The 22,140-nt window shown below is 42.8% G+C and overlaps 2 protein-coding genes across 2 annotated transcripts; one reads left to right on the forward strand and one right to left on the reverse strand.

Moving 5' to 3' along the window:
* Nucleotides 1–6,339: 6,339 nt before the first annotated feature.
* On the reverse strand, nt 6,340–9,021 carry mrpl52 (mitochondrial ribosomal protein L52). The gene is made up of 5 exons (XM_061030975.1): nt 8,890–9,021; nt 8,506–8,575; nt 6,903–6,970; nt 6,735–6,799; nt 6,340–6,625 (listed from the first exon to the last, which is right to left on the reverse strand). The coding sequence occupies exons 1-5, from the start codon at nt 8,921–8,923 to the stop codon at nt 6,473–6,475; spliced, it is 390 nt and encodes a 129-aa protein (XP_060886958.1). The 5' UTR covers nt 8,924–9,021; the 3' UTR covers nt 6,340–6,472.
* Nucleotides 9,022–12,895: 3,874 nt separating this feature from the next.
* ajuba (ajuba LIM protein) lies at nt 12,896–21,925 on the forward strand. Its single transcript, XM_061030698.1, has 8 exons — nt 12,896–15,006; nt 17,625–17,726; nt 18,970–19,037; nt 19,272–19,334; nt 20,548–20,678; nt 20,835–20,886; nt 21,104–21,172; nt 21,320–21,925. Exons 1-8 carry the CDS (start codon nt 13,470–13,472, stop codon nt 21,458–21,460), a joined length of 2,163 nt encoding a protein of 720 aa, XP_060886681.1. The 5' UTR covers nt 12,896–13,469; the 3' UTR covers nt 21,461–21,925.
* The last annotated feature ends 215 nt before the right edge of the window (nt 21,926–22,140 follow it).

Genomic DNA, 22,140 nt, shown 5'->3' on the forward strand with positions numbered 1-22,140 from the left:
TAACCGCTCAACCAGAATTTAAATGGACATGTTTATTTTCTTTTAGACAATGTGGTTTTCACAAATCCATTGTTTGTGTTTTTTTTAAGTTCACTGAAGAAGAAATTCCTCTAAATTCATTTCTCGGAAATCCCTTCACAGCGCCGATTCTGGAGTCGTTTGGGGCCCATAGCAAAAAAAATGCTATTCAAGTGCCTCTCTACTGTTTTAGGCTATAGTTTGTCAGCCCTCTGGGGGGGCCCCCTACTGGCCTGGGGCCCCAAGCATTTGCCGGCCCTGTCTGTTGACAAGCAGCGCCTCTGCCCTTTCACAACATGAGTCAAACAATCCTTAATATCAGAAACACCCTTCAGTATGAATCAACACCCTAAAGTATAACTTCAATAACGGTGTCAAGCAAACATGTCACTGATCACGTTTTTAAAAATAGACTTTGTGGCTGTTTTAATGTCGGTCCTTATTACATGCCCACTAAATGTATGTTGTAATCTTCATACCACACTTTGTTGTAATGCTAATGCAACACGTTTTCCATGCTAAACAGGGCGTGATGAAAGAATGATGTTGTATTCAGATGACACAAATACATTGGAAACTATTTGACTAACATTTCTTACTAAAATGTTCAGAGTTAGTTGAATCACTCAAATCAGCTGCAACATTTTCTACTTATTTCAAATCCTCGGTTTTTAAACCCTCAGCCTTTAACGTCCCTGTAAAGTAAAATCAGCAATATGTCTCCAAGAACAGCTACATTTATCATGATTTTGAAGCTTATACGTTTTTTTCGTTGCTGAAATTTGGCCTGGTGGTTAATAATACATTCTTCTTTTGTATAAAAAACTAAAAAAACTTTTTTTTTTTTTTTTTTTTTTTTGGTTTACAGGGACTTTAAATGCCCGTGCAAAAAAGATAATTAAATAGCTGTAACTAAGGTTTTCCCTTGTCAAGTCTGTAGGTAGATATAAGTCAAAATTGCTCATTATCTTCACCACTTTCCCGTTCGGTCATCTTGACAAAAAAAAAAAAAGAGTCCTAACTATGAAAGTAAAAAGTCCTCAGATCAAATAGAGTCATGACAAAGGCAACGACAGGTTAACACAGACAGGAGGGATTTGTGACAAGGTGACAGCATCTGTTTTATGTCCTCACCTCCTGAGCCTCCACACCAGGATAGGGCACATTTTCTTTATTCCTCCAGGAGGGCCACAGATGGAGCTGACGGTCTGGATTCAGTTACACCACCTCTGCTGGTTGTTTTGGACACGGAGCCAGCAGTCATGTGCCGATGAACGAGGCGGAAAAAATGATGGAAGGGGTCACATTTTTTTTTTTTTGCAGAGAAAAGCTTTCCAGCTGAGCATCTGGTATTTCTTGAAGTGCACGACCAAGCCTGGCTGTATACTCTGCATGCGTGTGTACTGTATGTGCATGTGTGTGTACTGTATGTGCATGTGTGTGTACTGTATGTGCATGTGTGTGTACTGTATGTGTGTGTGCATGTGTTCAAAGGGGGCCCTAGCTTTATCCCATTAAGTTCATTATGAAAAACATGTGAAGGAACATCGAGTTAAACTAAAAGGAAAAGAGAAAAGCTGAAAGAAATGAGAAAGGCATTGAAACACAAATTAATTTATAGGCTTGGGGATTTTTTTCCCTCCGCACATTTCTATCCAAGGAAAAAAAACTTTAGCGAGCCCCCCCCTCCTCCCTCCCTCCCTCCCTTCTCTCTCTCTCTCTCTCTCTTATTTCCTCACCCTCTGCAAAATTGTTTCTTTTATGAGGCTTCAGTCTGAAACCACTCCTCCTCCTCCTCACCACAAGTATCTCTGGTCTGTTTTTGCTCTTTCTTTCTCGGCCTGTGTGTGTGTTAGTGTGTGTGTGTGTGTGTGTGTGTGTGTGTGTGTGTGTGTTGGTGTGTGTGCGTCACCTGGTGTTTCCATTTGTCTCTGTGGATCTCTCTCATGCACTGCAATGTTCTTCTGTCTTTTACTCACTCGGTGCAGTCACTTTTGATGACAAAAGAAATTTCTTTTAAAGCAAAACAACACACACTTTTATCCACTAACACAAAGCCAATAATGCCTTCCTTCAAAGTTAGGAACAGGAAATGTCAAACATTTTTCTTCTGAAGTTTCCTGGAGATAAATATTCTTAGACTTATATTTGAATAGAATTCAGAAGCAGATTTAATCTGACTTATTTTTTTAAAGGGCTAATAAAATCGAAAGTTACTGGAAATCCAGAAAAGCACTCTGTAATGCTTCACACCTAAACACTCTTTGTGGCAGAGGTTCAACATCGTATAACTTTTGATTCCATCAGATGAAAACATGTTGCTTTGGCTTCATGGTTGAGTCATGCTCAAAATGAAAGTGGGTCAATGTCTTAAAGCTAGAAGACAGATAAGTAGATGAATCCAGCAATTCACAGAAGAAGAAGAAGAAGATTTTATTTTTTTAGATTTTTAGAAAATACTTTATTTACATTATAAATCTAAACAGGCAGACTTAATTTAATCACACATTCATCATAATTCTCAGCCAAGACAATTACTGAAACTCAGCTTTCCTTTTCCAGACACACAACACATTATTTCCTAGAAGAAGAAGAAGAAGAAGAAGAATGTTTTCGAGGTCGTGAACCCTACGTTGGGACACAATGGTTTTTGTTCACACTAATACATTTGAATTAGTTTTCTTGCAGTGTAACAATTAAACGATGGCTTCATGTTGCACGCTGACCAAATTGCACATCTCTTTCTGGGAATCTTCTAAAGAATTAACTTGTTTGGAGACTATGAGACCTGTAAAGTATGCTGCAGAAACCCCTTTTTTTAAGCTTTTGTCTTGTCAGATGTGTAATACTGAAAAAAATCTGTGTGTGGAAGAGAAAATAAATCAACAGACTAAGTCCAAGAACTAGTTTCCACTTAGTTTTGGCCTTTTGTTTGCAAACATCTGGGCATGTGTTTTGGAGCGTCTGCCCTGTGTTTTGTCTTCAAGGTCACAGACATGAACACAGATGAAACCTTTTCTTTTCTTTCTCTCTCTCTCTGTGATCCATTTGAATGCTGAAGTGTTACAGTCTTTCTGGGCGGTGCAGGAACAGCCATCAGGCTCAGCCAGGCAGGAAGTGGCCTGGCCAGCTGTTTGCAATTCAACCTGGGACTTTGTTTGGGTGACCTACATTATGGCACCATTTATTTTCTACTGTAACTCAAACAGCACTTTTTTTTTCTTTTTTTTTTTTCCTTTTTCTCCTCATTTATTCTCTTTGACCAACTTCCAGCGATGGAAAATAATTACTCAAGTGCCGGGCTGGCGAGCTGCAGGGTGACAAACTCTTACCATTTGATTATTCTTTGTACGTCTCCATTACATGTCAGAGGTAAAAACTGTATAGCTGCTTACTACTTTAAAGATTGGATTTAATAATAATAATAATAATAATAATAACATGTATCAGGTTCATAAAATAAATGTCATCACTAAAGACTCAGCCAACTTGTTGAGGCTCCATCTAAGAGCTTTTTGAACCTTACACTTCTCACATATTCTATATATATCTCATTGTGTGAGCCCAAAGAGGTGAATTCTTCCTGTAGTTTGAATGATAACGGCAACATACCAGCTTCAAAATCATTGTGACCATTTTCCGTCCAAAGGTCCTGAATAAAAACCTCTCCTGATGCCCATCTTAGCTTTTTATTCTCATTTAGGACATCACAGCAGAAAGGAAGAGCCCTAAGATGACATCAATGTGACCAGAGAGAGAGAGAGAGAGAAAACAGACACAAACACATCTGGGGTTGGCCTAAGCCGTTGGCAACAGAATGAATTGCACTTGGAAACTGAATGGATGCCAATTCGGAAAAAAAGAAAGCAATTCTTGCATGATGATGCTCTAACGTTGACATTTGTGTTTTTTTCTAACTGTGTATGTCATGCAGCTACTGTCACATATATAACTGATATGTCGCCTAGAAAAAGATATTCTCAATTTTTTTTGGGGTGGGTCATTTCCTGACATCAGGAAAAAATGTTGATGACTCATTTTACATTCGAGGGTGCATGCAATTTTTGCATCCAATGAAACGCTTCTTCAAATGTTCGTGTTATTTGCTCGATCAAATACAAACCAGTATCCTCCTTTGCGTTCTGTTGAACAGAAGCTGCTAGCTGATTCCTTAATCACCTTCAGACCCTTAAGATGTGTCTTGTTGGGAAACTCTGGACAGAACAGATGAATATGCAAAATCATGCCAAATAAATCCTCCTCTTCCAGCTGGATAATATATTCAAATCGTTACGACAAATAGATGTTAATAAGAGTTATGATGTTGATATAAGCCGAGTTTTGAAAGCAGTCCGACTGAATCAGAACCATTTCAACAAACTAACACAAAGAAGATGTAGCTCATTTGCTCTGACACTTTCTGATACTCTCAAGTGAAGTGTGACTTGTGTTATTGTCAAACTTTCTACAAACAAAGCTAACACAGCGTCAGTTTTTAATGAACAGTCCTGCACTCGTTTATGAGTGTGATACATGCTACTCAGGGTGCCCCACACTCCAGGAACACCCAGGTCAGGAAGCGGTCTTTGGGTCCAACATGCTGAATCAGACCCCCCCCCCCCCCCCCCCCCCCCCCCCCCAAACCGACTGCACTGTTTCTCGTCCTCCTGCAGCCCCTGAACCCCTCCCTGCTTCTGGTCTGCGGGTGAAGCTACAGAGACATGTCAGCTAATCCCCCATGCTGTATCCTCACAGACTGACCTCACCCAACACTCCCTTCACCCCTCAAAAAAAACCAAAAAAAAAAACCCAATCACCCCCCTCTCTCTCTCTCACACACTCTATCCATCGCTGACTTCTGCACAATAAGCAACATCTGGTTCTCATTTCCCCAAAACCAAAACAACACGAGGAGGAGAGGAGGAAGGGGAGAGACGGGGGGAGGATGGGAGGAGTCTTTGAGGAAAGGAGAAAGACATTTAGAGAGAAAAGAGGAGGATGTGAAAAAGAGAAAGAATGAAGTTACATTTCTCTCTGGTGGTGGTGGAGGTCTTTGAAGGTGCAGGTGTGAGGATGTGTGTGTGTGATGAACCACTTCAGCATTTCTTACGACTGTATTTATTATCTTTAACACCCTCTGTGGCCTGTTTTATGTGCTCACACACTTCTGAAACACCCCCCCCCCCCCCCCCAACAGTCAGCTCTTTTGGTCAGCTGTATGAAAATTTAAGAAAAGGAGAGAAAAAAAAAAGAGGAGGGAGAGAAAACTCCCCATCTCCACAGAAAAGAATCTGCAACTCAGCGGCTAGCGGTCCTAATTACAGTGAGGCTTTGCTGAAGTCTGCAACAAGAGAAGAAGAGAGAGAGAGAGAGAGAGAGGGAGAGAGAGAGAGGGGGAGAAAAATGTGAGGGAGAAGGGAGCAAAAGTAAGAGAGCAGGAGGGGGAGTGAGGAGAGGGTTACCTCATTTTGTAAATAGTCTGTTTATAAGTCAAAGTCACTTGAAATTAGTGCTGACTCTACAAAAGAACAGCTGCAAAACATCCCTCTGTAAAGCAGAGGTGCACAAAAAGTTTAATTCTTCTTTATTATTTCAAAAGAAGCACAAAATATAACACAGAGGTTTTAGATTTACATGATTTGTACTTTCCGTCTTTTAAAGTGAAACGGTGCCGTAGTCAAGTGTTTCTGCAGCTTGATTGAGACTTAATCTAGCGCAAAAAAACCCCCAAAAAAACCTGGATCACATAGCAGCAAATATCGCTTTCAGGAGGATGAAACTTTCTGCCAACTTCGCTCTAGCCGGCTAATCGTCTTTCCAGACGCCGTGCCGGCTGCAGAATTCAGACATCGCCTCCTCTTTGAGCTCAAGTAAGTCGAAAGGTTTGAAGACACATCCCTGGATATTATCTCAAACGTGTCTCTTCGATCTCACAGTATAACATCTAGTTATTGAGTCTTGTTTTGACACCACACTTGATTCATCACTCGAATACAAAGCAGAAAAAAAACTCACTTTGATAGTATTCAGAGGAAGGAGATGGCCACAATGCCAAAGTGTGAACCCCCCCCCCCCTTACTCTTTCTTTTCTATAAACACACGCAGAAAACTCCTGAATTTGATCAACTTCATGTTTGCCAGCTCCTCCCTTCCCCTCTACTCGCCCCCCCCCCCCCAAAAAAAACTCCTTATCTGAAGCCAACAGCAGACAAAATGGCGTTTGAGCCACCACAGGGTCTGAGAAAAGGGAGAAATGCTGCATTCTGCTGGAAGAAGAGGGACATTAACTTCTACTTTTCCAACCCACAAAACAGAAACGGATTTTAAGAATGAATCGGAAAACACAATTTATTGCAGAAACACAAGAAAAGAAACGGTTTACATAAATATCACCATCAAGCTGAAGGTCAACATGTGGTTTGAACGTGTCATAACGCAACATGGCGACCTCTTTCTAACTGGGAGTTTTTTTATTCATTCGCAGCTTCCCTTTAGGTTTGAGCAAAAGAGACTTTTTGTGCTCCTCCACTCGTTTGGCCTCTTCCTGTTTCTCCCTCCACGCCTCGATCCCCATGTCCACCTCCGAGCTCAGCATCACGATACGTCTCTGAGAGAGAGGGGGGGGGGGGAGATAAAAGGTTACAGAAAAGCAGCAAACACAGAAAGAACAGTCGAAAAGTTCAGTTTCAAAAATGGAAAAACATGTGGCTACTCACTGCTGTATCTTCTCTCTGCTGCTTTCTTTTCAAGTGTCCTTTCAGCGGAGGTGCTGGTCTTCCATCTGTGCAGGAACACAAACAGAAGAAGAAAAAAAAGCCCCATGATGAGATGGGTACAAAACTGTGTGGGGACTAGTGTCTTTGAAATGTAGAGATGAACAATACCTGCAAATGACCAGTCAGGCAGATCTGTCAGGGGGCCGTATTCTGAACCAGTGCGGGAGAGTCCATGTCTGCAGGGAAACACAAACGTTATCTTTTAAATGATTTATCTCCTCAGTGTGTGATGAGGGTTGCGTTGCAGAAAATTAAAGCCGAACAGTCAGGAAGTCCAAATTTTTACCCCCCAAAGCGTTTAAAACCTGTCATGACGATAAAGACGACTTTTGTGTGATTTTTCTGCACGCACTTTTTTTTTTTTTTTTTTTGGTTGTTATTGTGGAACCGAGCTATGACTGCACTTTTTAAAATAGGGCAAACCTGTTTGTGTTGGAGTCCTTTAGATTGAATTTCTGTTTTTAAGAGATACATGTTTGTGTTGATTTTGATTCTCTGGGTTTTAAAAGAGTGACATAAAATTATAAAAAAAAAAAATATGTTTCATTAAATTCAGTTCAAATGAAGGGCTACATTCACACGGGCGTTTTGGGACTATTTTACCAGAGTATCATAGTAAAAAAAAAAAAAAACACTTAGCCAATAACAAACACGATACATTTAACAGTAGAGCAACTTTGGATGAACAAAAAAAAAGATCTTTAATATATTAACTTCTTGCCTGTAGAGCCAGCATTGTCCTACTCACAGTGGAATTCAAAGATATGCAAATAAGCAACAAGATTTTCATAAAGCGTTGCACCTCAGTTATCAAATCTGCACTTTGACCGGGAGCGGTGAACAGGAGCAGCGTGAGGAAGCTAATGTAGCGGTTTACAATGAAGAGGGAAGGCTACAGAGTAAACTCGTGTTTGACAACCTCGCTGATTTTTTTTTTTATCCTTCAAGTTTTTAAATCGCCACCGTTGGAATTTAACTTGTTGTGCAAAGCAGCAGCCGTGAAATATATGATAACACACTATAATGAGGAAAAGGTCTAACTTCCCCTTTAAACCACTTAAAATGCAGCTGCGGGGGGATCGGTGGTTAGAGCGTGCGGCCCCATGTATGGAGGCTGTGGTCCTCCAGGCGGGCGGCCCGGGTTCGAATCCGACCTGTGGCTCCTTTCCCGCACGTCATTCCCTACTCTCTCTCTCTCTCTCTGATTTCCGACTCTGTCCACTGTCATGTCTCTCTAATAAAAAAAGAAAAAGGCACAAAATGCCCAAAAATAAAAATCTAAAATGCAGCTGCAAGATTGTTAACAAAGTCCAGCAGGTTCACTCAAACTACATACCAGCCCTGCATCATCATTTATATCTGTGACCTGCTCCAATCCCATTTGAATTTTGTGTCTCCGACTTGGAACTCTCTTCCTCTCCACATACGCTCTGCAGCTTCTCTTTATGTTTTTAAAAAGCTGATTAAAACATCTTTTCAAATCAGTGTTTGACATTTAATCTTGGTTGTTAAATGTTGTTTTTTCTCTGTGATCTGTGTTCATCTTGCATGATGTGATTGTTGTTATAACTCTTGTGTTAATATTTTGAGAGACACTTATTAGTGACCTTGCTCTGTGAAAGGTGCTATATCAACTAAGTGTAATATTATTATTATTATTATTATTATTATTATTATTATTATTATTAATAATAATAATAATAATACTTACTCTTTCCTCCATTTGTCTCCAGCTCGTACTCCACATGTCGTGCTGAATTGTCTGCTGGAGATCCTCAGGACTGTCAAACAACACAAACAACATCTATAATCACCAGTCATTTACAGAAACATAGATTAAACCTCTCAGTAAATACATAGAAACGCATCTGACAAACTTAAATAAACGAAATGCTATCCAACAGTATGCTCGGTGCTGTTAGCATTAGCCTCGGTGCTCGTCGTTGCTTTATTTATTTAAAAGGATTATTTAAAAAGAAAAGATAAAACAAAGATAGCGACACGTACAAGAAGATATCCACAGAAACTGAACTCACTAGTCAAAGTTAAAACGAGGCTCAGGCACAATACATTTAGTGAATAACCTCTGTCTCACCTGAGCAGCATAATGTCCTCACGGGGGCCGCCATGTTGTTTGTAGTTCTTTGAACAGGCCGCTAGATATCGCTGAAGCTTCACTGGGCTTCCTGTGGCATTTCAAAGGAGAATTCCTTGATGTAAAAAAAGGATAATTAGAATAATAAGTAGAATAAAATAAAAGCTCTGTTAATAACTTTATAAACATTGATAATTCCTATATTCTCTCGTTTATTTTACAGGTGTTTAAAATGAGTTTCCTTCTTTAATCAGTCATAGTAGCTTATCTTTTCTTTATCCTTTTTTCAGCAATCCATAGTTATGTCTATTTTTTTTATGGGGGGGGGGGGGGGTATGTTTGTTTTCTAGTTGCAATTTCTAGTATTTTTTGTAGGCCTATTGCAGCCTACATTAAATATTATGGATACAACTTTGTGATGTCGTTGTTTGAGAGTTCACGCCATAAAATGTGTGTGTGTGTGTGTGCATTCACGCCGGGTGTGCAAAAGAAAGATTAAGTGATTCCTTTAAAGTAGTAAAGGAGTACTCCAATGACTTTTAACTGTCTCAGTCAGTAGACATGAAAAGTCATTTACAGCTCGTCAAAACAGTTATATAAAGTCTCCCGCAGTGCTGTGGACGAGCTTTGTCAAGTCTGTGAAGGTAACACCTGATGATGGCCTGGTGATGTCATCAGGGTGAAGTGATTAAATGTCTTTTGAATAATCTGAAGAAGCCTCGATGAAACGAGGTGTCATAACAAATGAGGAACAGACTAATTTGGTTTGATATGGTTTTTTTTCTTTCTGCCTTATGTTCACCTTTTGTCTTGTAGTCAATCCTGCGCTATAGCTTTGAAACCACTCATAGATCCAATGAAGGAGCATACAGGAACTGATACCCTAAGGGCCTCTGTCACCACATTTTGGACAATCATTTTTTGTTTCATTTTCTATCATTAAAAAAAAAAAAATTGCAAGGTTTCTTGTGGCAAACAAAAGGCCCCACAGGTTTGTGTTTGTGTCACGTGTTTTGTCCGCCCTTTTGAGATAATGACACATAGATCCGAGGCCTTTCTGTGAAGGCTGAAATATGACTATTATTCCCCGGAACAGAGGAGACGACAGAGGCCCTGGCGCTGTCGCAGCTCTTCAAAGTATTGTTTTTGTATGAACTGCTCCGCTACTAAGCCCAGAAGAATTTCTCTGTTAGCTTTTCGGACAAGTTCCCACTCGCAGCCTGTGAGGTAAACGCAGGAGTCTGCTGCAGGACTCCGGTGAACCGCAGGGGCCATGAAAGGCTCCATATGGACGGGGGCTCCGGGGCACATAGAAAAGCCGACTAGCCTAACCAAACACACCAGGGTAAACACTGTTGTACTTTTTTTTTTTTTTTTTTTTCCACGCTTGGTGTGTTTTGGTGTGTCCTGTTAACCGCCACAAAACGGACTTGACTATAGGCCGGTTGGTTCCTGAAATAGTTGCGGGATGTTTACCCTGTATCCTCCTTGGAGAACTCAGACATGCCGAAAAAATTCAACCACCGCCTCACTCCGCCGTGTCCCTCCGCGCATTCCACAGGCTGGTGGTACAAAGTAGTGCCACTGCCAACAATGCTCTCTGATGTGATTTGACTGTTCGAGTCGGCCTTTAAAGAAACAGTGGAGGAAACTTTCAGATATTGAATCGAACTTAAAGGTCATGCATTTATGTGAAAATAGAGCTTTTGTACCTAATTTAAATAATCTGAGGCTTTAAAGTTTAAAATAAAAGTAGATATTCTAAGTGGCCAACACTGTAGTGGTGGTTTTCATTTTCTTGTCCATTGCCCAACAAAATACATCATTAGGTAAATATTTTTAAATATTTTTTGATTAGATACCTGACACTGTCTGTGTGCCAACTTTGCTCAATGTTGAGAATCAAACAACCCAATGCTTAACCTACAGGCTACCATTTCCCCAAAACTTGCTGATCAGAATCAAAGGCCTATGTACCAAATACATTAAAACTGCACCTACTGACATATCTTATATAATAATCTGGGAGAGTTTTGACACCCTAGACCCCAACTCCACGAGTCCCTATGGGTTTGTTTAGTTTCTCCTGCACATTTCTTTATGCACACTTCTGTTTTGACTTTTCTGTTTTCTGTTTTGACTGTTTCAAACACTTCTGTTTGACTACTAACAAACTTTAGTAGGCCTAAAGTTTGTTATTGTTCTTTTCTTCTGTTTATGTGCAAAAAAAATACTTCACATAGGCTGTTCCAAGCTTAGATATTGAGAAACTATCAGTGTAGACACCGTGTAATTTTCTATTATTGTATTTTTTTTATTTAACTGATGTAAATATGTTTGATTTTTAACTTCTATTTTTATTTTTAATTATTACATTCCTGTTTCCTGTTTTCTTGAGCTGCTGTAATGCAAAAATTTCCTGAGATACCATAATAGACTAAATTACAGCTATTACCTTGCTTTAAACAGTTTTATAACACTTGTATCTCAATTCATCAGTAGCCTAATAATAATCCAGAGATAGGCTGCATTGAATAGCCTATTTTTCTTATAGGATGGGCTATATGTAGGCTACTTTCTCTAAATGCAAAACTAAAATAAATTCAGTTTTGGTATTTTAATTACACATGGGCTCTATGTGATAAAGATTTCATAAAAAAACAACTTGTGGCAGTGACCTGGCTTCCTCAGTCACTAACAAACTCCCACATTTTGGTTAAAGTCATACCTTTAGACATGACGTCAGCAGTACCTGACGCATACCTACGTCATAGCATCTTCATTTAAAACCGGAGAAGCTCTACGAAAACATTTTGCCTGAGTTTTTTTTTTAACTAATAAAGACCCATGTGGCTGAACTCCTCCACATAATTCTCGCCATATTTTCCCCTCGCCAAAAACACCACTTCCCGTTTCAAAAGTAGCCTACACATGAAAGTTTATAAGCTTCACAGCATTATTTTTTATTGTAAAGAGTCGGAAGCGGACTAGACACATCCTCTGGGGACTTTGGCGTATGAATGACGAAACAGGCCATAGCTGGTGGAAAGGTGTTCCGGCCTCGGGGGGGGACGAGCCGCCGCTTGGCTGATAAAGGAACAGTGACGCGTCAAGCTGGACGAACAAACAGAAGGAAATGTAACGGGGAACCCTTCAAAATAAAAGCGAGTACGACGCTGCGTTCAGAAAAGGGAACGAGAAAAGTCAATTTCGTGGTCGCTTTGTACATAGCTATGTCTAATTATTTAATAGAAACGTGTAATTGATTTGAGATTAAAAAAAACAAAGATGTCCCAAGCATTGTTCTAGGTCGATTTTTTTCCTTCTAATTCAGCAGCGGCAAGAAAGAAGTTACTTTGAAAAGCTACAACCGGAAATACCTCTCATATATGTTGTTCCACACTTGAAAAAAAAAAAAAAAAAAAAGAGGGGGGAGGTAAGTAATTATTTAGGGGGAAGAAAGAAAGAAACAAAGTTGTCGACCGTGCAATGCACACGGGGAGGGATTTTATTTATCTTGAGCGATTCGTTCTAGCCTGCACCGGTCCTGTTTGATGGAACTGTAAGCTGCACACCGGTTTTCCCCCATTTCCTTCACCCGAGTCTGAACTTTTCCGCTACTATTCCAACCGAGTCCCGGAGAGGATTTCTTTTCTTTGAAAAACGGGGAAAGATAAAAAAAAAAAAAAAAAAAAAGCATTGGAGCACAGGCGGATGGATGGACGGACTGACGAGTCTAGAGAGTGCTGTACGTGTGTTTTCCGCAGTTTAACTTTCAACTTTATTTAAAGCAGGAGTTCGGTTTTTTTTTTTGTTTTCCTGAAATGAATGGCAGGAGTCGGATGAGTCGACTTTCTGAGCTCAAACGGATTTATTTTCTTGTCTACACTGGAGCCACATGAAGTGGTGAAAGCTCGCATCCCGCTGAAGCCCCCCTTTTTTTTTTGCTTTGTGTTTTAAAAAAGAAAAAAAAAAACTTAAGAGACTACCCCCCCCCCCAAAAAAAAACAAAACAAAAACAGTACTGGATACAAACATCAAACATACTGAGATAAGTGTGTTTCAAACAGGTTAAGCAACGGAGGAGATGCAGATGTGGAGCCACATGAGGGGCCACAAAGGAGGCCCTACCCGATCATAGGTCACGCCGGAGTGTCCTGGATGTATGTAGCCGATCTCCTGCTTCCTGGCCGGATTGACTTGAACTAATAGTTTGAAAAATCCGATGGATTCTTCCTCATCGCTGCCTGCCTGTACCTGTGGATCTTCCACATGAGGGCAGACCAGATGACTCAGGGGACTTAAGTCATGTAACCACCCTGCCATGTCTTAAATGTTTTATTTATCTCTTATGTATTTATTGCCTGTATTTAAAGGTTTTTTTTTTGTAGCTTTGTTCTAGTTTCAAGGCCAGTATTTTATATTGTATTCAGGATTTTGTTTTTGTAAAACTGTAGATTAACTTGGTTCTGCTGTATATCTACCAACACTGAATTTGAGCACAATAATCTGTAATTTAAAGGGGGGGGGGGGCTGTAGGACTTGACTTTGCTCTGTGAGGTTTAAAACGAGGCTTCATCATGGACAGGCCGATAAGCAAATTGTTGGAGAAGTTAAAGCTGACGGACTCGGGCAGTGTGAAATTCAACAGTTCAAAGAAAAAGCACGACTCTGCCAGCAACTCTAATAACAGCAACGCCAACCCTGGCATCTCCGGGGGCGGCGGTCTGCCACCGGCTCCCGGCGCTGCAGCTGCCTCGCCCTCCACCAGGCCCGGCCAGTTCTCGCTTGCCTCTGCGACCACAAGCGATACATGTGTTCCAGCCGGTGGGAGAGGAGGAGGAGGAGGAGGAGGGGGAGGGGGAGGAGGAGGGGGAGGGATGGGAATGACTCCCCCACAGCTCCTCACCCCGCCGCCGCCGCCTTCCTCCAACGTGGGCGCCGTATCCCAGGACGGCGAGCAGCTGCTTCACCCGTCCACCTTGGCTCCGATGAGGCGCCGCTCCCCCCAGCAGCGAGCGTCCTGTTACCTGGGCGAAGGCGTCGATTCCCACCTGAGGCGCGAGTCCGGCCTGGGCCCCGAGTGCGACCCGTCGGGGCCGTATGGCTCCAAGGCGTCCCTAAATCAGCGGCGCTACTCGCTGGAGCTCCAGCAGCTGGTCAGACGGCAGCAGCTCCTCTCGCAGCCGCCGCCTCTGTCTGTCCCGCCGCCGTACCCCTCCACGGGCTATGGTTCGGCGCCCAGAGGGGGTCTGGCAGAGCCGGGCTACCTCTCGGAGCCTGAGAGGCACAAACGCCTCTCTCTCCAGGAGGCTCTGTTTTACAAACGGCTGAGCACTGGGAGTGAACTCTGGGAGAGCACCAGGCCGGCGTCGCTCTCTCATCCACCGCATCGAACATCCGACATGCCCGGAGGAGGCTTCTTTTACCCCCCCGGACCAACCCTGAGCCCACGCTCGTCGTTCAGCCTCCAGGAGTCCGTGCTGGTCAGCCCCAGGTCCAGCTTCGCTTCTAGCACTGCTAGCGGCGGCGGCGGCGGGAGCCCCATGGGGAGTCGCTGCAGCAGCAACCGCACCAGCGGCATCAGCCTGGGCTACGACTCCCGGTACTCCGCCTCTGGAGGCTTCCCTCCGCAGCAGCAGTCCCCCTCCATGCAGTCGGGCGGCTCCGCTGCTGGGTACGGGGTCAGGGCTGGAGTGACCCCCGTGGAGGCTTGGAATCAGTACCTCGAGGGAGGGATGCGCCAAGGCGCCCAAGACAGCCGGCACTCTTACCCGCCCGCCGTCGGAAGTCCGGCCGGCCCCGAGTGGTGGGAGGAACAGCAGACGGGGGTGCGGGTCAAAGAAGGAGGCGTGATGGGCGACAGGGCCCGATACTCAGACCTGCCGGGCACCTGGTACCAGGAGGAGCTCACCCGACGCCTCCTGAGAGACGCGGCGTTGGAAGGCGGCGGGCTCATGGAGGGCCTGATGCTGAAGGAGCAGTCTCAGGCGCTGACGGCTCTCTCCAAACCCAACGCGACGACGCTCGGGCCGTGCTCAGCCGGAGTACCCGGCAAGCCTCTGGAGGATCCTGGAGCCGGGAGGGAGGGAGGAGAGAACCGGCAGGAGTTCTTTGGTGAGATCCTTTTTTTTTAAATTTTTTTTTTTATAACTTTTGGTTCAAGCTATGAGATGGAAACCAGCAATAACAATACAAGTACGAGTACCAGAGTCAGTATACTGTCTGGAAAGTGTTAATTTGTAACAGCGGAGATGCTAATTGATGCACTGATCTGTTACCATTACAGATTACACCCCAAAAAAAACACTTGAATGGGAGAATCATCATGTGACAATAACAAACATGTAACACTGGCAGATAGGAATCACTGTTAACTATCAAGATTATAAAAACACATTTTTAATCGCACAAGATCAAGGGAGACTTTTACATTCCCCATGTCAACTATCTTTGTTGGTATAGGGTAAAAAAAAAAGTGTTTTCTGAACATCTCCACATCCTTCAGTCACTTTTTAATGCACAGTGTCGTAGCATCTGCCAGCAGCGTGTTATTATTACCCCCCCCCCCCCCCCCCCCCCCCCCCCCCCTCCCCGACCGCCTGGTGTCAGATCACAGGTTCCTCTCCAAATGAAAGGGCTGTATGGATGGATGCACGGATTAATAGTTGAAAGCGGTGTATGGACGGATGCTGCGCCGCAACCTGCAGAGACACGCAGCGTTTGTAAGCATGCAAAGCATAAAGGAGGAAGGCTAAAAAAAAAAAAAAAATGCTTGCATGCACGGCTTCAGATCCAGACAGGTAGATTTTTTTTTTTTTTGGGGGGGGGGGGCCAGGAAGAAGAAAGACGTCAGCTGTTGTTGCATATATAAGAGCGCTAAATGCAGCGTAACTTCACGGCCGTTAAGCTTGCGACACCGTGCTGCGACGCTCGGGACAATAATGACACACTTCCACATAAACGCAGCTCGGACCATTACTGTGAGTCACACACGGTCAGGGTTTCTGTGTTTGTGTGATTTTTAAGCAAGGGCAGGAGTGTGTTACAGTACCTGGTTAAATTAAGGGTGTGCCCCCCACCACTCCCCCCCACCCCAACAGTGACTTCAGGCCACAGTAATGCGGCGTGTGTGAGTCATGTGTGTGTGTGTGTGTGTGTGTGTGTAATGCTGCCTTGGCGTGTGCGAGGGCGGTGTGCGCTGCAGCCTGTTTTTCTGCTCAGGTATGTGTGCCCGCAGGGGACAAACAATACTGTACTCCTCTCGGCCCATTAAGGGAGGAATCAGAGGCTGGAGAGGCGTGAACGCAGACGCTCTGAGCTCAGCGAACACACAAACACACACTCCAAATGCTCATATAGAAAACCATTAAATTATAGAGCAGGATTCAGAGCTTATCTTTTATGGGGGGGGGGGAAGACAAATGCTCCTTTTTAGTTTTGGTGATTTTTTTCTCCCATAACTGCAACAGAAATATGCATGAAACAATCTTTTGTGAAGACTTAAAATTGTTTATAAAATGAGTTTTAAGTACAAAGTAAGGAGGGGAAATACATTCAACGTGATTCAAATTGAACTTTTATTGTTAAAGAGTCTTAAAAAGCAGGAAATGTCCGTCCTTTTTCAGGAAAGTAGAAACTTAAACTCCTTCGTATCCAGCTTCTTTTTTTTTTTCTATACGCAGCAGCTCCCAGACATTTATGATGTTTAAAGCCTCGCGTTTATCCCGCTTTGGCAGCCTGTTCCTAAATATCGAAAAAGGAACTGTCCAAGAGTGTGAGCGTTTGTGTGGCACTCCCTCAGCCCACATTAGAAAAGGAAAAAAAAAAAAAAAAAAAGCAGCGGAGGAAGGCAGACCCTTTAAATAGATCACAGGAAAAGAAGGCTGTAGGTCACACCAACACACCATTTTTCCACTTTGCATTTAGAGGCCGCTCTTTGTCTCAACTCAGGTTTGTCAGAGTGGAATCACAGAGAAGGGGGAAAAAGTAAAGGTGGTTGTTAAAGGTTCGACTGGCTTTTACTGTTTGCGCGACAGAGGAGGTGCTGTCCAACCACCCTGAAGCGGCAAAACTAGAACTTCTGCTCGTGTTTCCATAGAAATGTCATGTTTACTTTCTCTTTCTGCGCACGTCAGTGGAGTACTGTAACGGTTAAAAAAATAGCCTCAAACGTGTTTAATTTTAGGACAGAAAGTGAGTCATTAGATTTCTTGACGTTGAAGTGGAACAATGAAGAGCTGCAGTGTGATTCTGATTTTAAAGGAGGCAGTGAGATGTGATAGTAGAGGGTCCTGACATCAAGAGGGGGGAAAAGTAAGACCGTATTTAATCTCCAGATTTCTCAAATTGTAGGGTTTCGAGTCGAACTTTAAGGCACAGTCTTAAAGCGAAAAACTCCAGAAGAAAGACTCGTCTGTTTTGTGGGAAGAACTGCCAAACATCGAGATCCGGCGGAGTTCCCCCCGTTAATAACAGAGTCCCGAGCACAGACGCTCGCGCGGACGAGCAAACAGGCTGGCAGGGCTAGCCGGGGTTTTAACTGTGTGAAAATCCCCTAGGTGGTGCGAACGAGAGGATTTACAAGTGTTGACACTTTGTGTGGAGTTGGATTTCAGACACATCCTCTTGGAATGTGTCGTAAAGCGGAGAGTGCTAAGAGCCGCTGAGCGATGACTCCCCGCTAAAACGCAATGTTTGTGTGTACCCCCCCCCCCCCCACCCCCCCACTGTAGGAACCTGCGTGAAGTGTGGGAAAGGCGTGTACGGAGCGGATAACGCCTGCCAGGCTCTGGATAGCCTCTATCACACACGCTGCTTCACCTGTGTGTCCTGTGGTGAGTCCCTCAGCCCACACACACACACACACACACACACACACACACACACACACACACACACACACACACACACACACACCTTGATTTTAAACACCAACATGTTGACGCTCTACTGCTTCATGACTTTTCTATCTCATGATTATGACGTGCCACGATTCCAACATTCAGACTCATAATTAGGATTATCTCATGTAATGATTCTGACCCGTTACCTCTTCTTAATGACTTTTCATCTCACCATTTAGTTTTCTTGCTTTGAATCGTAGAATCAAATGGTTTTGTTGACTTTTTTAAAATCTGAATATTATGACTTTCTAATCGTATAATTTGAGACTTTTTTCTCTTATTACATGATTTTGTCTCGAAAGTGTTAACCATTATTGTATTTGTTTTTCTAAAACATCACCATTGTGACTTTCTGTCTCCCATCTGTGACATCACATCTCTCAATTCTGACCTGTAAACTCACTTTTCATCCCACAGTTCTCATTTCCTACCCCCGTATCTTTGACATTTTATTCCAGAAATAATCACTTTGAGTCATAAGTGAGGAACCTTTTATCAAACAATTATGACCTTTGACCTCTTAATTGTGACTTTCTGTCACAAATCTGTGGCCTTCTTTCTCATTATCACGACCATTTGTCAAAGGTCATGAATGTGTTAAAGCCTGTCATCTCTTTTTATCGTAAGTCCGACTTTCTATCCCATAATAGTGTTGCTCTATCTCACATCTCTGACATCTTACCTCACAGTTATTACTTTCTATCCCACCATTACGACCAGTTTGTCTTTTTTTCTCTTCAATCTGACTTTCCATCTCATAATTATGAGATTCTTCATCATCAATGTAACGTAACATCCCATAATTATACGGTTCAGTGTCAAAGTTGAGACTTTTATCCAGCCATTCAGGTCTGCTCTCATATCTAAGACCGCCATAAATATGATCTTCTGTCTCAAAATTACATTTTTATCTCACACTAAAAACTTTTCATCCATTTTTCTTATTTTCACCTTTTACTCTCGACTTTTTCATTCTCTTTATTATTATGTCTTCCTACCCTTTCCTGTCCAAATTTGGGTTTCTTATCACATTATTGTGACTTAACTTTTTCATTTTTGTTATCAGGGCTAAGCTTTGACTTTTGAAGTGGGCTTTTTTTTAATTTTTTTTTTAACATTTCCGATTTAAAGAATCCTTCTTGTATCCCACTGAGTCATGTCTCACTCTCTGCAGGACGCACCCTGAGAAACAAGGACTTCTACAATGTCAACGGCTCTGTGTACTGTAAAGAGGATTACATGGTAAGAGTTAGGGTCAGGGTGTGTTTTGTCATCCACCTTACACACACACACACACACACACACACACACACACACACACACACACACACACACACACACACACACACACACACACACACACACACACACACACACACACACACACACACACACACACACACACACACACACAGACGTGTTGAGAGTCGGAGGATGGATTTTCTGCTAATGGTAATCTCTTTGTTGTAATTACAGTTTTCAGGGTTCCAGGCTGCCGCGGAGAAGTGTAGTGTGTGTGGCCACCTGATTCTCGAGCAGGTAACGAGTGTGTGTGTGTGTGTGTGTGTGTGTGTGTGTGTGTGTGTGTGTGTGTGTGTGAAGCAGGCGTTTCTCAACATAGCTTGTGTATTTTGTAGTCACTTCCCAGAATGCCCTCTAAGAACCCCCGAGAGGATTAAAATCATTCAGTGACGTCCCGTTAGTTGGCTCCTCTTCTGGTTCCCATGTCACATCTTCACAGGAATGTTTGCTCTGGCTTTTTTTTTTTTTTTTCATCAAAACAAAAATAAAAAGGCTGGGAGTGATCAGCAGCTTAAATCTTTTGACCATATTTGAACCTCATAAAACCCCAAAATAAAAATAGAAAACTCTGAAAATGAGCCTGGGATACACAGACTTCTGGTTTTTAACGTACGATTCCTCGGCTCAACTTCCTTTTAAGTTTTTTTTTTTTAAGGACTTCAGACACTCAGGAGAGTTGGAGTAGGAGGTTTTAGGGGAGGGGAGGGGGGAGTGATATTGTCATCACAATTTTTTTTAAATTTAAATTTTAAAATACTGCAACACAAAGTGATGTCGTTTAGGGCGAGAGTCTAAAATGCTTCCAGTGGCGTTTCTAGAGCCTGTCGGGGCCCTGAGCCGATGATTACTCCTCCTCCAATTCTTTCCTGTTTGTTTTTTCTCTCCTATGTACGGATCATTCCTCTTCATTTTTCTTTGACAAACTTAAGCCAATAATATCCACTGACTATCGGCATCGTCTAATTTTATCGCAGATATGACTAGATTTACTCACCAGTCAAAAAGCATTTAATTTGAGCATCATTGTATTACAATAGCAGCTCTCTTTCTGGCTGTCACCAGCAGAGGGCGCTATATGGATTACAACAAGCCTTATCACCTTCCAGAGAGTCGAGCAGTGATGCACGTACATGTGCAGTTACTTTCCAGTTGAGTGACCGTCTTTCTCACAACTGTTCGATCTGCATTTGAGCGACCAACGCAGTAAATTGAAAATAGATTAAAACAAGATATCGGCTGATATATCGGTATCAGATTTTTTTTCCCCCTCCCCAATATCGATATCGCCCCCAAAAAATCCCACTACATGCACCCTATTAAAAAGGTTAATTAATGTTAAAGTCACTAAAATGGGGCAATGTTGAAACAAAAATGAACCAACCAAAATGAAAAAATGTTTCTGAGAGCAAATTCCAACGATGACGTTCATATTATTGCTCTTCTACCTCAGATCCTGCAGGCTCTCGGGAACTCGTACCATCCGGGCTGTTTTCGCTGCGTGCGGTGCTCCAAGGCTCTGGACGGCGTGCCTTTCACTGTGGACCATCACAGCAACATCTACTGCGTGGCAGACTACAACAAGTGAGACTTCAGATTCTGGTTTTCCTCTCCCATGACTAGTTTCAAAAGGAGAATCGTGGCACCTAATAAATTCATGTTGAAATATTAACAGATGTGTTTCTTAGTTTTAGCTTGTGTCTCGAAACATTAAACAAACTTTCCGCTGTTGTCCTGCAGGACTTTTGCCCCGAAGTGTGCTGCTTGTTTACAACCCATCTTACCTACTGAGGTGAGTACCAATGTGTTTTGTGTTCTCCACCTTTCCTCTGCTGAAGATTTAAGATCACGATAGCGAAGAAGCCGTTTCAGGTCGATTTCAAATCACCTGGACTTGCACGTTGCTGACGTCTGAAAGCGTGTCCCGAAACAAATGAGTGAGTATTGAAGAAAAAGATGAAATCGGACAGCGCTGACCTCCTTTGTTTGTGTCTTGTTTTGTGTCTCAGGGCAGTGAAGAGATCCTCAGGGTCGTGTCTATGAACAAGGACTATCACTTTGAGTGCTACCACTGTGAGGTGAGTCATCCCACACCTGTGAACGTGTTAATGTGATCTCTTGAAGTCCTGAAACCTCACCTTTTTGAGTGCAGGACTGTTCTGTCTTTGTGTCTCCATGACCTCACTTTCTTATCTGTTGTCTCTCTCTCTCTCTCTCTCTGTCAGGAGTGCCATAAGCAGCTCTCCGATAAGCCCGGCTCGCAGTGCTTCCCTCTGGACTCTCATCTCCTCTGCCACTCCTGTCACATGAGCCGAGCTTGCGCCACACACAACATTCCCCCTCACAACAACAACAACACACACTGATCAGTTCCTGTGCAGCTGCGGATGTTTTGAAAAGCTGGTCTTAACGTGCCGTCATTCCCCGCGTGCTTTAGCGCCGCCTTTTTTTTTTTTTCTTTTCTTCTTCTTTCCTTCAGAGATAAAACTGCTGATATTAAGACATTTCCACTGACTCACTCTGGGGTCAGTCCTTTGTGTTACACGTACTGCCTGCTGTCCTTCTTGTACTGATACTGTAACATAATTATAAGGGAACGGGGAAGAAACTACTGCTTTTTTTTTTTTTTTTACCCACATGTGGCTACTGTTTGCTGTAGAAGAACAAGGGATTTTGCTAAACTGTTTTGTAAATATTGTCGCTAGCAAACATTTTGCACTTAAATTGGACTTTACTGTAAGAGATGTGTTTAGTGAATCTGTACAATTTGGGGGAAACATTGCTGTAATTTCTGCATGTTGTAATAAATATTCTCATTGTGTTTGAACCTAGTTTGGTTTGCAACTTTTAAGTGTTTCTTTATTTTATTGGATAGGACAGCTGAAGACCGGACATGTAGAGAGTAGGGGGGGTGACATGCAGCAAAGGGCCGAGGTGGGATTCGAACCCACGGCCGCCGCGATGAGGACTATAACCTCTGTACATGGGTTTCGCCCCAGGTGTTACATTCTTTCTTCAAACTTTTCTGCTCGACACAAGAAGACAA

Source organism: Labrus mixtus, chromosome 23, assembly GCF_963584025.1.
Source record: "Labrus mixtus chromosome 23, fLabMix1.1, whole genome shotgun sequence".
In the NCBI taxonomy this organism is placed as follows: Eukaryota; Metazoa; Chordata; class Actinopteri; order Labriformes; family Labridae; genus Labrus; species Labrus mixtus.

Excerpts from the sequence above, each read along its gene's own strand:
- mrpl52 (XM_061030975.1), bottom strand. The coding sequence starts at position 8,923 with ATGGCGGCCCCCGTGAGGACATTATGCTGCTCAG. Across the intron at positions 8,576-8,889 it reads GAGGACATTATGCTGCTCAG|TCCTGAGGATCTCCAGCAGA; the intron begins GTGAGACAGAGG and ends GTTGTTTGACAG. Across the intron at positions 6,626-6,734 it reads AGCAGAGAGAAGATACAGCA|AGACGTATCGTGATGCTGAG; the intron begins GTGAGTAGCCAC and ends CCTCTCTCTCAG.
- ajuba (XM_061030698.1), top strand. The coding sequence starts at position 13,470 with ATGGACAGGCCGATAAGCAAATTGTTGGAGAAGTTAAAGCTGACGGAC. Across the intron at positions 15,007-17,624 it reads GAACCGGCAGGAGTTCTTTG|GAACCTGCGTGAAGTGTGGG; the intron begins GTGAGATCCTTT and ends CCCCCACTGTAG. Across the intron at positions 19,038-19,271 it reads ACTGTAAAGAGGATTACATG|TTTTCAGGGTTCCAGGCTGC; the intron begins GTAAGAGTTAGG and ends TTGTAATTACAG.